At 49.0% G+C, this 21394-nt stretch overlaps 1 protein-coding gene across 4 annotated transcripts in view; it reads left to right on the top strand.

The window, feature by feature from the left end:
* NIPBL (NIPBL cohesin loading factor) overlaps positions 1-21394 on the top strand; it is a 302820-nt gene that overhangs the window by 177236 nt on the left and 104190 nt on the right. For all 4 annotated transcript variants that reach the window (XM_068155385.1, XM_068155384.1, XM_068155381.1 and 1 more), the window contains one exon: positions 9542-9724. In XM_068155385.1, the coding sequence (XP_068011486.1) occupies positions 9542-9724 (183 nt within the window). The remainder of the gene's footprint in view (positions 1-9541; positions 9725-21394) is intronic.

Below are 21394 nucleotides of genomic sequence, written 5' to 3'. Positions count from 1 at the left end.
GACCTGCCCTTCCTAAATCCATGCTGGCTAGGCCTGATCTCTCAGCCATCCTGTCAGTGCTGTGTGATTGCACTCAGGATGACCTGTTCCATGATCTTGCCTGGCACTGAGGTCAGGCTGACAGGCCTGTAATTCCCTGGCTCATCCAACCGGCCCTTCTTGTGGATGGGCACAACGTTGGCCAGCTTCCAGTCTTCTGGGACCACTCCTGTGAGCCAGGACTGCTGAAAAAGGATGGATAGTGGCTTGGCCAGCTCATCAGCCAGCTCTCCCAACACCCTAGGATGGATCCCATCTGGTCCCATGGACTTGTGGGGATCCAAGATGCTAAGGAGAGTTCCAACCACCTCCTCATGGAACATAGGGAAACTGTGCAGCTCCCTGGCTCCTTCTGTCAGCTCCGCAGGCCAGCTGCCAGGAAGACGTTCTGTCCTGCTAGTAAAAATTGAGGCAAAGAAGGTGTTAAGTATCTCTGCCTTTTCCTCATCCTTTGATACAACATTTCCCTCCATGTCAACCAAGGAGTGGAGGTTGCCCTTGCCCTTCCTCTTGCTATTAATATATTTATAGAAGGACTTTTTGTTGTCCTTCACAGTAGAGGCCAGTTTAAGCTCCAAATGTGTTTTTGCCTCCCTAATTTTCTTCCTACATGATTTGGCAACATCCTTAAACATTCCGTGGGTTGCCTCAAATTTCTTCCAAAGTTGATACACCCTCTTTTTTTCCCTTCGTTCTATTAAAAGTTCATTACCCTTCCAGGCTGGCCGTCTGCCCCAGCAGCTCATCTTCCGGCACATTGACACAGCCTGTTCCTGCGCCTTCAACAGTTCTTCCTTGAAGCAGGTCCAGCCCTCCTGGACCCCTTTATTATTAAGGGCTTTATCCCAAGGAACCCTCTGAATTAGTTCCTTGAGTAACCTGAAGTCTGCCCTCCAGAAGTCCAGAGTGGAGGTCTTCTTGCTACCCCTCTTAGCTTGACCGAATACTGAAAATTGAATTATCTCATGGTCACTGGCCCCTAAACACCCTCCGACCACCACATCACCACCCAGCCCTTCCCTGTTGGTGAAGAGGAGGTCAAGCATAGCCTTACCCCTGGTATGCTCCTGCAGCACCTGGGATAAGAAGCTATCCTCCATGCACTCTAAGAACCTCCTAGACTGTCTCCTCTCTGCTGTGTTGAGATCCCAGCAGATATCAGGCAGGTTGAAGTCGCCCATGAGAATAAGGTGTGGCGATCTTGAGACAGCCTTTAGCTCCCTATAGAATGATTCATCAATTACTTTATCCTGTTTGGGTGGTCTATAACAGACTCCAACCAGGATGTCTGCCTTGTTGGTCTTCCCTCTAATTTTCGCCCACAAGCACTCAACCCGATCATCTTTGTTCTCCAGCTCAATGGCATCTAGTGCCTCCCTGATGTACAGGGCCACCCCTCCACCCCTTCTCCCTTGCCTTTCTCTCCTGAAGAGCCTGTAGCCGTCAATTGCAGTGCTCCAGTCATGTGAGTCATCCCACGACGTCTCTGTGATTACAACTACATCATAACTTTCCTGCTGTAACAAGACTTCCATCTCCTTTTGTTTGTTGCCCATACTTCATGCATTAGTGTACATGCAGTTCAGCTGGGCTGCTGGTTTCACCCCTGTCTCCAGCTTATCACCCCCAGACTCCTGCCTGGGGGGACTGGTTTCAGCCCCTTCCCCCTTCCCTCATGCTATTCATTGATAAATATTTTAAAGAGAACTGGCCCCAGTTCTGAGCCCTGGGGAACCCCACTAGTGACCAGCCACCAACTGGATTTTACTCCCCACCACTCTTAAGGTCCAGCCATCCAGCCAGTTCTTAACCCAGTAAAGCCTCCACCCATCCAAGCCATGAGCTCCCAGTTTCTCTAGCCTTTCCCCTTTCACCAAGTGGGTCACTTTGTTGTAGAAAGAGATCCTCTTCATCAAGCAGAACCTGCCCTTCATGAACTTATACTGAGTGGGCCTGATCCCCTCTTTGTCCTGCATATGCTGCATAATGGCACTCAAGACTTATTGCTGTCTACAACTACCTGAAGGGGTTGTAGACAGGCAGAGGTTGGTCTCTTCTCCCAGGCAACCAGCACCAGAACAAGAGGACACAGTCTCAGGTTGTGCCAGGGGAGGTTCAGGCTCGAGGTCAGGAGGAAGATTTACACAGAGAGAGTGATTGCCCATTGGAATGGGCTGCCCGAGGAGGTGGTGGAGTCGCCATCGCTGGAAGTGTTTAGGAGACTTGACAGGGTGCTTGGTTGCATGGTTTAGTTGATTGGGTGGTGTTGGATGATAGGTTGGACGCGATGACCTTGAAGGTCTCTTCCAACCTGGTCTATTCTAGTCTAGTCTAGTCTAGTCTAGTCTAGTCTAAGATGAACCACTCCATGACCCTCCCTGGCACCGAGGTCAGACTGATAGGTCTATAGTTCCCTGGGTCCTACTTCCATACCTTCTTGGAGATGGGCATCATGTTTGCCTATATGCAGTCAGCTGGGACCTCCCCACTTAGCCAGGACTGCTGGTTCATAATGGAAAGTGGCGTGGTGAGCGCTTCCATCAGCTCCCTCGGTACCCTTGGGTTTAACCCATCTGGCCCCAGCGACTTGGGTATGTCTAAGTGCTACAATAGGCCACTAACTATCTACTCTGAGATTAACTATCTTCTCTTTCAATTTTTTTTTTGTCTTATCATAGTATCATAGTATCATTCAGGGTTGGAAGGGACCACAAGGATCATCTAGTTCCAACCCCCCTGCCATGGGCAGGGACACCCCACACTAGATCAGGCTGGCCAGAGCCTCATCCAGCCTGGTCTTAAACACCTCCAGGGACGGGGCCTCGACCACCTCCCTGGACAACCCATTCCAGGGTTTCACCACTCTCATGGTGAAGAACCTCCTCCTCACATCTAGCCTGAATCTCCCCACCTCCAGCTTCATTCCATTCCCCCTAGTCCTATCACTACCTGAGATCCTGAGAAGCCCTTCCCCAGCCTTCCTGTAGGCCCCCTTCAGATACTGGAAGGCCACAATGAGGTCACCTCGGAGCCTTCTCTTCTGCAGACTGAACAGCCCCAACTCCTTCAGTCTGTCCTCATAGGAGAGGTGCTCCAGCCCTCTGATCATCCTTGTGGCCCTTCTCTGGACACGTTCCAGCACCTCCACATCCCTCTTGTAATAGGGGCTCCAGAACTGGACACAGTACTCTAGGTGGGGTCTCACCAGGGCTGAGTAGAGGGGGAGGATCACCTCCCTCGACCTGATGGCCACACTTCTCCTGATACAGCCCAGGATCTGATTGGCTTTGCGGGCTGCAAGTGCACACTGAGAGGTCATGTTGAGCTTCTTGTCCACCAGTACCCCCAAGCCTCTCTCCTCAGTGTTGCTTTCCAGCCAGTCACTGCCCAGCCTGGATTTGTGCCTGGGATTGCCTCGACCCAGATGCAGGACCCTGCACTTGCTCTTATTGAACTTCATGAGGTTGGCTTGTGCCCACCTCTTCAGCCTGTCAAGGTCCCTCTGGATGGCCTCCCTTCCCTTCAGCGTGTCTGCTGCACCACACAGCTTGGTGTCATCAGCAAACTTGCTGAGGGTGCACTCAATGCCACTGTCCATGTCACCCACAAAGATGTTGAACAAGACAGGTCCCAGGACTGATCCCTGAGGGACTCCGCTTGTCACTGGCCTCCGCTGGGACATGGACCCACTGACAGCCACTCTTTGGGTGCGGCCATCAAGCCAGTTCCTTATCCATCTAGTGGTCCACCCATCAAACCCATGTGTCACCAGTTTGGAGACCAGGATGTGGTGCGGGACAGTGTCGAAGGCTTTGCTCAGACCCAGGTAAATGACATCAGTTACTCGCCCCTCATCTATTAATTTTGTCACCTACTCATAGAAGGCAACCAGGTTGGTCAGGCAGGATTTGCCCTTGGCAAAGCCATGCTGACTGTCCCCAATCACCTCTTCACTTTTCTTCTGAGCCAGTAATGATTCCAGGAGGATCTGCTCCATGATCTTTCCAGGCACAGAGGTGAGACTGACTGGCCTGTAGTTCCCTGGTTCCTCCTTCTTGCCCTTTTTGAAGATGGGGGCTATGTATCCCCTTTTCCAGTCTGTGGGGACTTCACCAGACTGCTATGACTTTTGAAATATAATAGAGAGGGGTTTAGCAACCTCATCTGCCAGTTCTCTCAGTACCCGTGGGTGTATCCCGTCAGGTCCCATGGACTTGAACACTTTCAGGTTCTTCAGGTGATCACGAGCCTGATCTGCACTTACAATGGGCAGTTCTTCCTCCCTGTCCCTGGCATTGTCTTCCATAACATCAGGAGTGTGGCTAGAGGCCCTTGCAGTGAAGACTGAGGTAAAGAAGTTATTCACAGTATCACAGTATCACAGTATCACTTAGGTTGGAAAGGACCTCGAGGATCATCCAGTCCAACCTATCAACTCAGACCCCATGACTAGACCATGGCACCAAGTGCCATGTCCAATCTCCTCTTGAATGCCTCCAGGGTCGATGACTCAACCACCTCCCTGGGCAACCCGTTCCAATGACGAATGACTCGCTCGGTGAAGAACTTCCTCCTCACCTCGAGTCTAAACCTCCCCTGGTGCAGCTTGAGACTGTGTCCCCTTGTTCTGGTGCTGGTTGCCTGGGAGAAGAGGCCAACCCCTTCCCAGCCACAACCACCCCTCAGGTAGTTGTAGAGGGCAATGAGGTCACCCCTGAGCCTCCTCTTCTCCACGCTAAACAATCCCACCTCCCTCTGTCTCTCTTCATAGGGCTTGTGCTCAAGGCCTCTCACCAGCCTTGTTGCCCTTCTCTGGACACGTTCAAGTGTTTCAATGTCCTTCTTAAACTGAGGGGCCCAGAACTGGACACAGTACTCAAGGTGCAGCCTAACCAAAGCAGAGTACAGGGGCACTATGACCTCCCTGCTCCTACTGGCCACACTATTCCTAATGCAGGCCAGGATGCTATTGGCCCTCCTGGCCACCTGGGCACACTGTTGGCTCATATTCAGGTAGCTGTCAATCAGCACCCCCAGGTCCCTCTCTGTTTGGGAGCTCTCCAGCCACTCTGACCCCAGCCTGTAGCTCTGCATGGGATTGCCATAGCCAAAGTGCAGCACTCGGCACTTGGACTTGTTGAATGCCATCCCATTGGACTCTGCCCATCTGTCCAGTCGGTCGAGGTCCCTCTGCAGAGCCTTTCTACCCTCTAACTGACTAACATCTGCTCCTAACTTGGTGTCATCTGCAAACTTGCTGATGACTGACTCTACCCCCTCATCCAGATCATCGATGAATATGTTGAAGAGGACAGGGCCCAGCACTGATCCCTGGGGGACACCACTAGTGACCGACCGCCAGCTGGATGTGGCACCGTTCACTACCACTCTCTGGGCCCGGCCCTCCAGCCAGTTCCTAACCCAGCACAGAGTGTAATGGTCCAATCCACGGGCTGACAGCTTAGCCAGCAGTTTGCTGTGGGGGCCCGTGTCAAAGGCCTTGCTGAAGTCCAGGTAGACCACATCCACAGGCCTCCCTAGATCCACCAGACGGGTCACCTGATCATAGAAAGAGATCAGGTTGGAGAGGCAGGATCTGCCCTTCCTAAATCCATGTTGGCTCGACCTGAGCCCTTGGCCATCCTTCAGGTGCGCTGTTATTGCCACCAGGATAATCTGCTCCATCACTTTCCCTGGCACTGAGGTCAGGCTGACCGGCCTGTAGTTTCCAGGTTCCTCCATCCGACCCTTCTTGTGGATGGGGACCACGTTGGCCAGTTTCCAGTCATCTGGGACCTCACCTGTGAGCCAGGACTGGAGGAAAATGATGGAGAGTGGCCTAGCTAGCACATCTGCCAACTCTCTCAGCACCCTAGGATGGATCTTATCCGGTCCCATGGACTTGTGAATATCCAAGTGGCTCAGCAGGTCCCGAACTAATTCCTCATGGATTTCCGGGGCATTACAGTGCTCCCCGACCCCATCGCCCAGCTGCGGAGGCCACTCGTCCTGAACTCCTCCTGCCTTGCTGTTAAAAATTGAGGCAAAGAAGGTGTTCAGGACCTCAGCCTTTTCCTCGTCTTCAGTCACCGTGTTCCCCCCCAGGTCCAATAAGGAGTGCAGGTTCTTCCTGCCCTTCTTCTTATTGTTAATATATTTATAAAAATGCTTTTTATTATCTTTGACTGTGGTGGCCAGCTTCAGTTCCAGCTGGGCCTTAGCCTCCCTAATTTTATTCCTACATAATCTAACAGCTTCCTTGAACATACCTCGAGAAGCCTTCCCCTCCTTCCAAAGGTGATACAGCCTCTTCTTCCCCCTTAAATCCTCCAGGAGCTGCTTGCTCATCCAGGCCGGTCGCCTTCCCCGCCGGCTTGCCTTTCGGCATGTGGGAACCGCCAGTTCCTGTGCCTTCAAGAGCTCCTGTTTGAAGTAGGTCCAACCCTCATGAACCCCTTGGTTCATGAGGGCTGGTACCCAGGGGACTTTGCAGACAAGTTTCTTAAACAAGCTGAAGTTCGCCCTTCAGAAGTCCAAGGTGAAGGTTCTGTTGGTGCTAAGTTTATTAAGTACCTCAGCCTTTTCCTCATCACTTGTGACCATGTCACCATTTTCCTTTCTGAGGGGGCCCACACCTTCCCTTATTTTAATGTTTTTGAAAACTGTCCTTTAAACCAAAAAGGCATTAATATGGGTTTTATAACTTAATGTCTGTTGCCTTTTGATTGGATTCTTATGGTGAACTGGATTCTCTTATGTATTTTTTTGTATCCTCATTAAATAAATAGTAATTTTTTTATGTAGTATTAAGCTATAAGAAAAAAATGAGTTTAATAGGATGTTTCTAGTAAAGATTGGGTTGCCCTTACTCAACATAAGTAATAAAGTAAAATGAAATATTAACAAGCTCTTGACTGGAGTCTCACAGTATATAATATCACTGAATTTCTTTAGATAGGATGAGGAGTCCTTTTCCTTGTGTATCACAATTGTTCATGTATGTACAGTCATGCTTAATTCCTTTGTACTCCATGAGTAAAAACTCTTTTTAAATTTAATTATTTGCAGTCCTCATCAGCTAAGGAAACTGGGCATGCAGGAGACTTGTTCCAGGGAACATTGTGATAGCAACAAAATCTTTATAGATGGCTTACAGAGCATTTTACAATAAATCTATCCATTCTCTTTTCTGCTGTTCCCATCATGAATAAAGAAAGATTTGCTATTTCCTAATATAAGAATAAAGGTGGAAGCTTATACTCCCATCTGAAATATCTGTAACAGTTTAAGTATTAACAAATTAAGTATTAGTTGAAGTTAGCATTGGGGAACATAGAAAACTTGGAACTTTTGAGAAGGAAATAAAGGTGGCTTTTAAAATTATTTTATTTAAACTACTTGTATTTTCATTTTTTCATTGATTTCTAATTAACACTGTGGTAACTAACTTTTTTAAAAAGACTGAGTAGTGGTCTACTCCAGGAACAAAATCAATTAGGAAAGCAAGAATAGGAATTCCTAGGAGGTCAGAGAATAGTATTCTGTGATTTTTGATTCTTGGGGTTTTTGTTTCTTTGTTTTAAAAAGTTTTCTTAAAATAGATCACCTTTCATCTTACTGAGATGTTCTTTGTGCACAATAGAAATTCTGTTCTAACAATTCCTTAAAGCAATGATCACAATCTTAAAATTGCATCATGAAATAGGCATAGTTTAGAAACTGAAATTGAAATTTAATTGAATTAGAATTTGGTCATTGCTCTCTTGCCAAAATAGGCATACAGTCCATTACTAATATGTCTCCTTTCATTGTTGACTAGTGTAACAAGTTAACTTGCCTTTTTCCCTACAACACAGAAGTGAAAGTAACACACACAAAAAAAACCTCTGGGTTGAGACAAAGAGTTGAGATAAAAAGAGTTTAATATAAATGAGATAACATAATGCACAGTTACCTTAGCCTATATGCAGAAAACAGCAGCAATCAGAAGCCAGCAAGCTAACACCCCCCCCCCCCCAATCTCATGTCAACCCAAGCGGAAGTAACCCACACCCCCAAACCCAGAAACCAAAAGCCGCACCCGGAACAGAATACCTTTCATGTTACAATCTGAACTTCAAGCCCTGTAATACTCCAGCCAGCACTTTCATTTTGAAGCTGGCATGACATGAGCATGGTATGAATAGCAGCAGATTCAACTCAACCCATGACAACTAGGAGAGATTTAGAGATATATTTCTAGAAAATACTCCTATTGGTTTAAATGCAACTAACTTTTAAGCATCTTTTGTTCCTTTACTTACAAGTGTATTTTTTGCAATGTCTTTGGCCAGATTTGCTGTAGGCTTTATGCTTTGTGTTGTCTCACTGATTTCAATTAAATTACCAACACTCCATGAAACTGAGAATGTGTTTTAAAAAACCCCAGGATCTGAAGCCCTCTATTGATTTCACCTGTAGAAACTGTCTTAAAGCATACATGCAAATTTTCATCTAGTCTGGGGCTGAATGTAAGCTAACTCCCTTTAGACACTGTATAGGTGTACAAAGAAGCACAAAGTATTAGTGTGGGGACACCACTGCTCAGGCATGACTATGTGGCTAGAATCCAGTCAGCTGCTGGTATACACAGAGGAACTGATCTATGCATGCTGTCATACTTCTGCCTACCTTCAATCATGTTCCTAGACCACTAAGAATAACAATTTCACAGCACAATATTAAACCACACTGTGAAATGTTTTCTAGCATTTTTGGAAGCAATATTGAGAATTTAGGTAAAGTTTTCAGGTGATTATCAAAGGATGATAGCTTAAAGCAAATAAATTAGTGACCACAGCATGGGGAAAGGAGGAGCAACTTTTGCTAATCCGTTCTGCTTTAAGCATAGTTCCCTGAGTTTGAGAAATCGGATATTTTATGTAAAATATTTTTTTAATGCACTTAAACAGGATGCTTATAGACAGTTTTTATTGGCATAGAGACATGTGAAACCAGCGATATATGATACTTTTTAAAAATTTTGTTGCTGGAAGCTATTTTCTCATATTAAGACTCTCCTAATTCCAGTTAGGGTTGCTTTTTTTTTTTAAGGGGAGACCAATATTGGATTAGAAGATGAGATATTAGTGTAAAATGGAAATAAATTTTAGAAAGTTATGTTAGTGATAAAGCAAATGCAATTAGAGTGAATTATCATCCAAAAGATTATTTCCTGGAGGATTTGTTTGTGTATGTATAGCAATTGGCAGGTGATCTCATTTATAAGTAACTACTAATTGTAGTTTCAAAATGTAATGAAAATTCTGTGATGATGTCTGGTTTTGTCTGTGGAAAAGAAACCTGGTGTGGTACAGCTTTTTCCAATGCATCCAGGTATATCTAACTGTGGTATTATTTATTAGAGGATATACTGTAAGAAGTTCCTGAGAAAGGACTGTAGTGTTCTGCCCTTATTTTTAGCCTCAGGTTCATATTTACTCTTCTTGCTTTCCATTAACAGGTAGCATAGATCAGTCAGTGTTAAAGGAGTTGCCTCCTGAGCTCCTTGCAGAAATTGAATCCACCATGCCACTTTGCGAACGTGTGAAAATGAACAAGCGTAAACGTAGCACAGTTAATGAGAAACCAAAATATGCTGAAATCAGTTCTGAAGAAGACAATGACAGTGAAGAAGCTTTTGAATGTAAGTAGTACTTTGTTTTATTTCTACTCCTACAGAAGGCTAAAACTTTCCTTTTGCAAAAAGATATACTTTATTTTCTTTTTTTATTTGCTACCCTAAAACATGACAATTAAATTGCTGTTCAGATGACTACTTACTTGAGCAAGAACACTTTTTTACTTGATTTCAGTTTGCCACTTGAGATGAGAAGCAGCTAGTTGGTAAATTTCTTTCCATAATTACCTTACGGGAACCCACCGCCTAGATTTTTTTTTTAGTTGTGCAATTAAACATTTTTAGCCAGATTAAAGAAAATACACAGATAAGCACTAAATATATTTTACATTATTCTTAATTTAATTGATAAAAGCATTTTTCTGACATGATAAATTAAGAATGTTAGTGCCCAGAAGTTTCTTAAAATATTTCTTCTATTATTTCCATGGTGTATTGCTTGAAAAGATGAAATTATTGCTGATGGTTTCTCAAAATTATACGTCTCGAAGTTAGGAATGAATTTCATACTTACAAATAAGAGTGTAGTGTAGTGGGTTGAAAACTCCCCCTAACATTAAATGGCCAGACCAGTCCATTTGGAAGAAAATGAAGCTCTATTTACAAGCAAAACTACAATTGAAAATGAAATGCAATGAATATGTACAAAATATACAGGATTCACAATATTTACAGGTATTTACAATTTATAAAAAGGGACAAGAGAAAAGAGCAAAGAGTTATTTTGTTAGGATACTCAGCCAAAACAAAGAACACAGGCGAGGTCAAGCAGAAGCAAGTTAGTGTCTACCAGAATAAGGAAACCAAAAAGAAGACAGCTTATATTACCAGCCTTATGTTTATTATCTATCCAATGGGATTGTTTAGAACTTATTATTTTCCTTTTTACACCCAATGGTAATTTATTTACATTCTACCACTTTCTGTTCAAGATCTGTGGAAAATTTTAAAGGTACAGCCTAAAACTACCACATATAGTTAGTTTGTCTCTATGGTAGTTCACTAAGCCAATTCTGAAATTTCATTAAAATGGAGTGTTCAGTCTGAGTAACATCTTAATTTTATTACCTGTGCAAGGCTATAAAAGTGCCTATTGCTGTTAAACTGATGTCATGGTTTGAGCCTTAACTGGAATTTAAGAGCTCAGATGGTGGTAAGACTGAGAACTCTTCCCCCGCATCCCCTTCCTCTTTCCTGATAGGGGAAAAAAAAAGAAAAGGGAAAGAACAGAGAAAATAAGGGAAGAAAAAAGGGGAAAAAATGGGGGTAAGGAAAAAGAGGAGGTAAATCTACTGAGAAATAACCCAGCACACTCCCTCATCCTTTCCTCATCAGGGAGATGTTCCACTGCCTTCAGCATCTTTGTAGCTCTGCACTGGACTCTTTCAAGCAGCAGCTCTTGGTCCTTTTGTACAGGCGAGGCTGGAGCAAAAAGGGCGAATGGTCACCATGGCCCCCCCCCCCCCTCCCCCTTATAGTCTTGCTGGACAGGAAGAGGGAGTGGAAAAGACTAACTCAGATGTGGTGGGGGGGAAGCCCCTCCAGGGGGGAAGGAACCAAGTCCACCTGTATCAGGTTTCCTTAATCCCCAAGGAGAGCAGGGCTTTCACAGCCCTCCCCCTCCGAGGATGGGTGCAACCCAGCAGAGTCCACCCCTCTGTTCCACTTCCACTCTCCTGTCATAATCCCTTCATCCAATCGTGAAATCTGGTATTAGAGTTCTCAATGCAAGTCCTTCTTTATCCCAGCTGCCACTCTCTCAGGGCAGTCTCTCCCTCTCTGGTGCTGGTTGATGTAGGTGGTGCTTGAGCTGGGCAGGGATGTGGAGAAGAATCAGGAACCAAGAAACAGTCTTTATCTTTGAAAGGGAAAAAAATTAATCAGGAACAGTCTATTGCTGTAGGGAAACAGGAACAGTCTTTTGTTGTGGGGTATCAGGAACAGGTGCAGGTGAGATGATGCAGGAGCCCTCTGGATTGGTGCTTGTGTGTGGTGTGTTCATGTTGAGTCCTGGACTCTAGGTTGGTATTAAACTGGGAGAGAAAAAACTTAGAACAACTTCTGGATATTATACAGTGACTATATTACATTAATCTGTGTTACCCCCTCTGAGTTTATGCCCTCTCAGCCAGAATTACGTTTCGCTGTGAGATACACTGAATGTCCCCAGTTTCTAACATAACCCAGTACATGTGACCAGGCCCCTCAGCAGAAACCACCCCTCAAGTTGCTTTGCCCCCACCAGCAGCAGGAAAAATCCACACTGACTTCCCCAGCAGGTTCTTCTCAGCAATCACAGGAACTCCATCTCCATCCACTATTTGCAGCATGTCGGACTGGGCAGGACCAGCTCGGTTCACAGATCCTCTGCTGTTTACTAACCAAGTGGCTTGAGCTAGGTGTTTCTCCCAGTTCTTAAAGGTTCCGCCCCCTATGGTTTTTAGGGTGGTCTTTAGCAAGCCATTGTAGCGTTCAACTTTCCCCGCAGCTGGTGCATGGTATGGGATATGTGGGAAGCGGGCTCTGCAGATCTCCGGTGCTGAGGGAAAGGTCCCTGGAAACAGGGAGGCATGGATACAGGTCCCTGCCAGGGGTGGCAAGGGAAATCCATCCCGGCCCTCTCTTCTTCTTCTGCTGCCCTTGCATAATAAGTATGAGGCCAGGCCCTGCAGGCCGACAGCAGTGGGCATGAGAGGGCCAAGGAGCAGCCATCTGGGGAGGAGCCTAAGGCCAAGCAGTCCCTGCCAGCTATAACGACCAGCTCCACAAAGAAAAAGAGAAGGGTTATAGTTGTTGGGGACTCTCTCCTGGGGGGTACTGAGGGACCCATATGTCGTCCCGACCCACCCCACAGGGAGGTCTGCTCCCTACCCGGGGCACGGGTAAGGGAAATCACAAGGAGACTCCCAAAGCTAATCCAGCCCACTGACTATTACTCTCTGCTGGTAATACAAGGTGGAAGTGATGAAATTGACAAGAAGGGCAACAGGGTGATTAAAAAGGAATTCAAGGCCCTTGGACAATTGATTGATGGGACAGGAGCTCAAGTGGTGTTCTGCTCAGTTCCCTCAGTGGCAGGGGTGTATGCTGAGAGGAACGGGAGAACCCATGCCATCAACAATTGGCTCAGGGGATGGTGCCAGCAGCGGAATTTTCGGTTCTTTCATCATGGGGCAACTTTTACTGCACCGACCTGCTGGGTCCTGATGGGGTGCAATTATCCAGAAAGGGTAAGAGAGTCCTAGCACTAGAGTTGGCAGGGCTCATTAAGAGGGCTTTAAACTAGGTCTGAAGGGGGTGGGTGAGGAAATCAGTCCCTCTGCAGAGGAAAGAGTGGGACACAAATTAGGGTTAAGTAAGAAGTCGAGAGACCAGCTGAAGTGCATGTACACCAATGCACACAGCATGGGCAATAAGCAAGAGGAGCTGAAAGTCCTGGTCCACCAGGGTGACTATGATATAGTCACCATCTCAGAAACGTGGTGGGATAACACGCACAATTGGAGTGCTACACTGGGGGGTTACAGGCTCTTTAGGAGAGACAGAGAGGGAGAAGAGGAGGAGGGGTGGCTCTGTATATTAGGGAGTCACTCTTTGCCACACAACTTGAGGTGGAAGATGAAGGGATTGAGAGCCTGTGCGTTAAAATTGGAGGGAGGCCTAACAAATCTGACATCCTGGTTGGAGTCTGTTATAGACCACCAAACCAGGATGAGGAAGCTGATGAATTATTCTATAAGCAATTGGAGGCTGTCTCAAGATCATCAGATCTTGTCCTTCTGGGTGACTTTAACCTGCCAGACATTTGCTGGGAACTTCATTCAGCAGAGAGGAGGCAGTCCAGAAGATTCCTGGAGCGCATGGAGGACTGCTTCCTGATGCAGCTGTTAAGTGAGCCTACCAGGGGTCAGGCTCTGCTTGACCTGCTGTTCTCCAATAGAGAAGAGCTGGTGGGAGACGTGATGGTGGGAGGCTGTCTACGGCGCAGTGACCATGAGATAGTGAAGGTTTCAATATGCAGGGAGATAGGGAGGAGCACTAACAGAACCTTCACCTTGGACTTCCGGAGGGCAAACTTCAGCTTGTTTAAGAAACTTACTTGCAAAGTTCCCTGGGCAGCAGCCCTCAAGAACCAAGGGGTCCAGGATGGTTGGAGCTACTTCAAACAGGAGCTCTTGAAGGCACAGGGACTGGCAGTTCCCATGTGCCGAAAGATGAGCTGGCGGGGAAGGTGACCGGCCTGGACGACCAAGCAGCTCCTGAATACATAGAATACATTGAATAAACCAGGTTGGAAGAGACCTTCAAGATCATCGCGTCCAACCCATCAACCAATCCAACCCACCTAAACAACTAAACAATGGCACCAAGCACCTCATCAAGTCTCCTCCTGAAAACCTCCAATGATGGCGACTCCACCACCTCCCCAGGCAGCCCATTCCAATGGGCAATCACTCTCTCCATATAGAACTTCTTCCTAACATCCAACCTAAACCTCCTCTGGCGCAGCCTCAGACTGTGTCCTCTTGTTCTTGTACTGGCTGCCTGGGAGAAGAGACCAACATCCACCTGTCTACAACCTCCCTTCAGGTAGTTGTAGAGATCAATAAGGTCACCCCTGAGTCTCCTCTTCTCCAGGCTAAGAAACCCCAGCTCCCTCAGTCTCTCCTGATAGGGCTTGTGTTCCAAACACCTCCCGTCGTAGTTTGGGCTGGGTGCCCTCTGCTACAGGGGTGTTTCCTGTGTCCAGAAGTCCAGCCCAGTGGGTGGACACAGGAAATTAGGTTATTTCCTACCATGATCCCTTGCACCACTATAAGTTTCACGGCGGGGTCTGGCACTTTCTTTTTTCTTCCTCCTCTGTCAGTCGGTAACATGGGGGAGAGATCTCCTGGCTTTGGGCCTGGCTAGGCCCAAGGCCATGGGGGGATGGGCAGTCTCAGATCTGGCCAGCTGAGACTAGCCTAGCAATGGGAGGGGGAAGAAGGAGCCCTGGGGGTCTCGGGTGTACCCTCAGGTAGGGATGGGATTTCTCTGGGTCTGTTTTGGGTTCTTTTCTTTTGTCACTGTATTTCTAGTTCTCTGCACGCACTCACTGTTCTATTTAAACTTTCCATCACTTTTGCAATCTGTTTGTCTGAGTCGTTATTTCTGCACGTGGTGGGGAGGGGGTCTGCCCCAACCCATTACATTTTGGCGCCCAACGTGGGGCTGGCTGTTGTGCCCACTCTGCAGATCGATTGCAAAGGATGGAGAGTTTAAATTCAGTTCTGGGCATCGGTTTGGGTTTGGCAGTTGGGGGCTCAAGTGATGTTGCCGGGGCGGCCGTGTAAGCTCTTGTGGATTGTGGGGGGATGACTGGTGCGCTGCCGGTGGCTCGGACCTTCTGCTATTTCAGGCAGGGGTTGTTCTCGACCATCGGCATCGGGGTACCGCTTGAGAACGCGGAACCTGCCCCTCCTCCGTGGCGGGGAGCGAAGTGGGGGAGGGGCAGCGGCGAGCAGATCAGAGTCAGGTCCGTTCTCGCTGCGGGGATAGAGCCAGCCGCTGCGAGCGGGCGAGCCAGCTCCCGAAGCCCCGGGGGGCCGACGGGGACTCCAGCTGGAAAGCCGTTTTCAAGGGCTCTGAGAACGCGCGTATGGCTTTCGCTGGAGAAGCCGTTTGAGTGTCCGAGGGGTGGAGGTGATTTTGATTCTGTGCCGCGGCGGCAGAGGTGGGCGGAGCTCTGCTGCATGGCGAGCGGCGGCGGCGGCGGACCCGGCCGTACGCTCGGGCTGCGGCGGGCCCGGCCCTAGTCTCTTCCCCGACTTTTTCGGACGAGTTCCGAAACTGGCGCCGAGCACCTGGCTCCACCTCCCTTCTTCTCAGTGAGCTGTGGTGCAGCCCCTCCCTTTCTGGTGGTGGGGGGGGTGTGTGCAGCCGGATGCTGTCTTGCCTTGGTACGGGTACGCCTAGTGGGGGGGCGGAGTACCTCGGACAAGCATCCGTGTAGTTGGACCGCAGTTGGAAGCGGTTGGTTGCGGCACCCTGGATGGATTGAAAAAGGCAGTCGTGGGTTGGAGTGTTTTGACTGGCCTGCCCCAGGAGTGGAGAATATGCCGCCGAGTGATTATCTGTGAAAAGTAGAGGCTTGGCTGAGAAGTCGTGAGGCTGTTCCAGGTGACCAGGATGCCCAACGGATCCATGGAGAACTTGCACCGCAGGACAATGAGTTCTGCATCGCCGGGAGGTTCCATTGGATGAAGGAAGAAGAACTGGAATGGACAGACACTAGAGCCTGACTGAGAGACTGTTTGAGTGGACGCCCAGATGAAGACACGGACTTCGCCGGACATGTCATCAGTTTTCTGATTTGATGATGTGTTTGGGTGCAGGCATCATGGTTTGAAATAAAGGGGTGGCTCCTGTCGTAGTTTGGGCTGGGTGCCCTCTGCTACAGGGGTGTTTCCTGTGTCCAGAAGTCCAGCCCAGTGGGTGGACACAGGAAATTAGGTTATTTCCTACCATGATCCCTTGCACCACTATAAGTTTCACGGCGGGGTCTGGCACTTTCTCTTTTCTTCCTCCTCTGTCAGTCGGTAACATGGGGGAGAGATCTCCTGGCTTTGGGCCTGGCTAGGCCCAAGGCCACGGGGGGATGGGCAGTCTCAGATCTGGCCAGCTGAGACTAGCCTAGCAATGGGAGGGGGAAGAAGGAGCCCTGGGGGTCTCGGGTGTACCCTCAGGTAGGGATGGGATTTCTCTGGGTCTGTTTTGGGTTCTTTTCTTTTGTCACTGTATTTCTAGTTCTCTGCACGCACTCACTGTTCTATTTAAACTTTCCATCACTTTTGCAATCTGTTTGTCTGAGTCGTTATTTCTGCGCGTGGTGGGGAGGAGGTCTGCCCCAACCCATTACACCTCATCAACTTCGTTGCCCTTCTCTAGACTCCTTTCAGCAAGTCAACATTCTTCCTAAACTGAGGGGCCCACAACTGGACACAGTACTTGAGGTGTGGCCTAACCAGCGCAGTGTAGAGGGGCAGAATGACCTCCCTGCTCCTGCTGGCCATACTGTTCTTGATGCAGGCCAGGATGCCATTGGCCCTCTTGGCTGCCTGGGCACACTGCATGCCCATATTCAGCCTACCATAGACCAGTACCCCCAGGTTCCTCTCTACCTGGCTACTCTCCAGCCACTCTGACCCCAGCCTGTAGCACTGCATAGGGTTGCTGTGGCCAATGTGCAGAACCCGGCACCTGGATGTGTTAAATCTCATGCCGTTGGATCCTGCCCATCTGTCCAGCCTGTCGAGGTCCCTCTGCAGAGCCTCTCTACCTTCCAGCAGATCAACTCCTGCCCCCAGCTTGGTGTCGTCTGCAAATTTACTGATGATGGACTCAATGCCCTCATCCAGATCAGCAATAAAGATGTTAAAGAGCACAGGGCCCAGCACTGATCCCTGGGGGACTCCACTACTGACTGGCCGCCAGCTGGATGTGGCACCATTCACCACCACTCTCTGGGCTCGGCCCTTCAGCCAGTTCCTAACCCAACACAGCGTGCTCCTGTCCAAGACATGGGCTGACAGCTTGGCCAGGAGCTTGCTGTGGGGGGCGGTGCCAAAGGCCTTGCTGAAGTCCAGGTAGACCACATCCACAGGCCTTCCCACATCCACCAGGCGGGTCACCTGATCATGGAAGGAGATCAGGTTGGTCAGGCAGGGCCTGCCCTTCCTAAATCCATGCTGGCTAGGCCTGATCTCTCAGCCATCCTGTCAGTGCTGTGTGATTGCACTCAGGATGACCTGTTCCATGATCTTGCCTGGCACTGAGGTCAGGCTGACAGGCCTGTAATTCCCTGGCTCATCCAACCGGCCCTTCTTGTGGATGGGCACAACGTTGGCCAGCTTCCAGTCTTCTGGGACCACTCCTGTGAGCCAGGACTGCTGAAAAAGGATGGATAGTGGCTTGGCCAGCTCATCAGCCAGCTCTCCCAACACCCTAGGATGGATCCCATCTGGTCCCATGGACTTGTGGGGATCCAAGATGCTAAGGAGAGTTCCAACCACCTCCTCATGGAACATAGGGAAACTGTGCAGCTCCCTGGCTCCTTCTGTCAGCTCCGCAGGCCAGCTGCCAGGAAGACGTTCTGTCCTGCTAGTAAAAATTGAGGCAAAGAAGGTGTTAAGTATCTCTGCCTTTTCCTCATCCTTTGATACAACATTTCCCTCCATGTCAACCAAGGAGTGGAGGTTGCCCTTGCCCTTCCTCTTGCTATTAATATATTTATAGAAGGACTTTTTGTTGTCCTTCACAGTAGAGGCCAGTTTAAGCTCCAAATGTGTTTTTGCCTCCCTAATTTTCTTCCTACATGATTTGGCAACATCCTTAAACATTCCGTGGGTTGCCTCAAATTTCTTCCAAAGGTGATACACCCTCTTTTTTTCCCTCAGTTCCATTAAAAGTTCATTACCCTTCCAGGCTGGCCGTCTGCCCCAGCAGCTCATCTTCCGGCACATTGACACAGCCTGTTCCTGCGCCTTCAACAGTTCTTCCTTGAAGCAGGTCCAGCCCTCCTGGACCCCTTTATTATTAAGGGCTTTATCCCAAGGAACCCTCTGAATTAGTTCCTTGAGTAACCTGAAGTCTGCCCTCCAGAAGTCCAGAGTGGAGGTCTTCTTGCTACCCCTCTTAGCTTGACCGAATACTGAAAATTGAATTATCTCATGGTCACTGGCCCCTAAACACCCTCCGACCACCACATCACCACCCAGCCCTTCCCTGTTGGTGAAGAGGAGGTCAAGCATAGCCTTGCCCCTGCTAGGCTCGCGCAGCACCTGGGTGTAATGGGTTGGGGCAAACCCCCCTCCCCACCACGTGCAGAAATGACGACTCAGACAAACAGATTGCAAAAGTGATGGAAAGTTTAAATAGAAAAACAATTTAAAAACAAACAACAATGAAAGCTCTACAGAGAACCACAAGCACCATGACAAAGAGAGAAATCCCAGAACATGCCCAAGAACATCCCATCCCCACCTGGGGGTACACCCAAACCCCCCCAGGGCTCTTTCCTCCCCCCCCAACCCAGCCTTGGGCCTGGGCAGGCCCAAGGGAGGCGGCTCACGCCATTTTACCTAGGCTGCAGCTGGGGACGAAAGAGGAAGTGAAGACCCCGCACGGGCATTTTATAGGGGAGCAGGGCATTATGGGATTAGAATACGTGCCTGTGACCACCCCCTCGGCTGGGCCCACCCCTTGGGACCTCCCAGGTGTGGTCTATGCAGTGGCATCCGGGCCAGCACCCAGCCTAAACCACCACACAGGGATAAGAAGCTGTCCTCCATGCACTCTAAGAACCTCCTAGACTGTCTCCTCTCTGCTGTGTTGAGATCCCAGCAGATGTCAGGCAGGTTGAAGTCGCCCATGAGAACAAGGTCAGGCGATCTTGAGACAGCCTTAAGCTGCCTATAGAATGCTTCATCAACGTCTTCTTCCTGGTTGGGTGGTCTATAACAGACTCCAACCAGGATGTCTGCCCTGCTGGTCTTCCCTCTAATTCTTACCCACAAGCACTCAACCCGATCGTCCCTAATCTCTATCTCGATGGCATCTAGTGCCTCCCTGATGTACAGGGCCACCCCTCCACCCCTTCTTCCTTGCCTGTCTCTCCTGAAGAGCCTGTAGCCGTCAAGTGCAGCGCTCCAGTCATGTGAGTCGTCCCACCATGTCTCTGTGATGGCAACTACATCATAACTTTCCTGCTGCAACAAGGCTTCCAGCTCCTCTTGTTTGTTACCCATGCTTTGTGCATTAGTGTACATGCACTGCAGCTGAGCTTCTGGTTTCACCTCTGACTCTAGCTTATCGCCCCCAGACTCCTGCCTGAGGGGACTAGTTTCAGCCCCTTCCCCCTTCGAAACTAGTTTAAAGCCCTGTCGATGAGACCTGCCAATTCCCTTCCCAGAATCTTTTTACCTTTGGGGGACAGGCCGTTCTCATATACTCTGACCTTTCCCCTCCTCTGGGACAGATGTACTCCATCTGTTGCCAGCTGACCTGGTGCAGTAGAAAGTTCTCCATGATCAAAAAACCCAAAATTCTTTTGACTGCACCAGCCTCTAAGCCACTTGTTAACTATAGCTGGTGACCTGTTCCTTACGGTATTCCCTCCTGCAACTAAGGGTATTGATGAAAAAATTATTTGTGCACCTGACCCCTCAACCAGATCTCCCAGGGCCTTGAAGTCATTTTTGGTAGCCCTGGGAGTTCTGGTTGCAACATCATCATTCCCTAACTGCATAACTAGTAAGGGATAGTAGTCAGAGGGCTGCACCAGGCTAGCCTCTGTTCCCCTCAGATGGGAATCACCAATAACAATTACCCGCCTCTTATGTTTGAGGAAGCAGGTCCTGATGCCAGGGGAGGGCTGTTTATCCTTAGGCTGCTTTGCCTTAGACTGTTTAACCTTAGGCTGTTTAGCCTCAGGGAGAACCCCAGATGGTGAGTCCTCTGGCATCAGGATCACCTCACCCTCGATCTTCAGTGCCCCATACCTGTTTTCCAAGAGCAGCGGGGAAGGTGAGGGGAGGCAAGGAGGTTTTAGTTTGTGTCTTTTGAGAGGAACCTGTGTCCATTCCCCTCTGCTTTTTGGATAACCAGCCTCTGCTGGGGAAGCCTGCAGAGCCTGCTTACTCTGGTTCACCTCTTTCCTCCTCTGGTTCATCTCTTTCGTCCTTTGGTCCATCTCCTTCCTCCTCTGGTTCATCTCTTTCGTCCTTTGGTCCATCTCCTTCCTCCTCTGGTTCATCTCTTTCCTACATTCCCTTACATCTCTAAGACTAGCAAACTTGTCCTTCAGTCTGGCCACCAGATTAAGCAGATAGTCAATCTGCTCACACCTTATGCAAGAGTTGCCCCACTACCCGGCATCTCAAAAGCCAGGCTCCAGCACTCTCTACAGCCAGATACCTGGACAGCTACCTGCTTGGGTTCTACCTCAGTCTGCGTTCGGGACCTGCTGAGCCACTTGGACACCCACAAGTCCATGGGATCAGATGGGAGCCATCCTAGGGTGCTGAGAGAGCTGGCAGATGAGCTGGCCAAGCCGCTCTCCATCATTTTCCTCCAGTCCTGGCTCACCAGTGAGGTCCCAGATGACTGGAAATTGGCCAATGTGATCCCCATCCACAAGAAGGGTTGGATGGAGGAACCCAGAAACTACAGGCCAGTCAGTCTGACCTCAGTGCCAGGCAAGATTATGGAGCTGCGCACCTGAAGGACGGCCAAGGGCCAGCCAACATGGATTTAGGAGGGGCAGATCCTACGTCTCCAACCTGATCTCCTTCTATGATCACGTGATTCGCTGGTGGATTTGGGGAGGCCTGTGGATGTGGTCTACCTGGACTTCAGCAAGGCCTTTGACACCATCCCCCACAGCAAATTGCTGGCTAAGCTGTCAGCTCGTGGCTTGGACAGCAACACTGTGCTGGGTTTGGAACTGGCTAGAGGGCCGAGCCCAGAGAGTGGTGGTGAACGGTGCCACATTCAGCTGGTGGCCAGTCACCAGTGGAGTCCCCCAGGGACCAGTACTGGGCCCCATCCTCTTTAGTATCTTCCTTGATGATCTGGAATGAGGGGATTGAGTCAGTTGTCAACAAATTTGCAGAAGACACCAAGCTGGGAGCATATGTT

Source organism: Melanerpes formicivorus, unplaced genomic scaffold (assembly GCF_026170545.1).
Source record: "Melanerpes formicivorus ecotype bairdi unplaced genomic scaffold, bMelFor1.0.p_v2 SCAF_31, whole genome shotgun sequence".
In the NCBI taxonomy this organism is placed as follows: domain Eukaryota; kingdom Metazoa; phylum Chordata; class Aves; order Piciformes; family Picidae; genus Melanerpes; species Melanerpes formicivorus.
The sequence above is the reverse complement of the archived record's forward strand: the minus strand, read 5'-3'. Positions and strand labels throughout refer to the sequence as shown.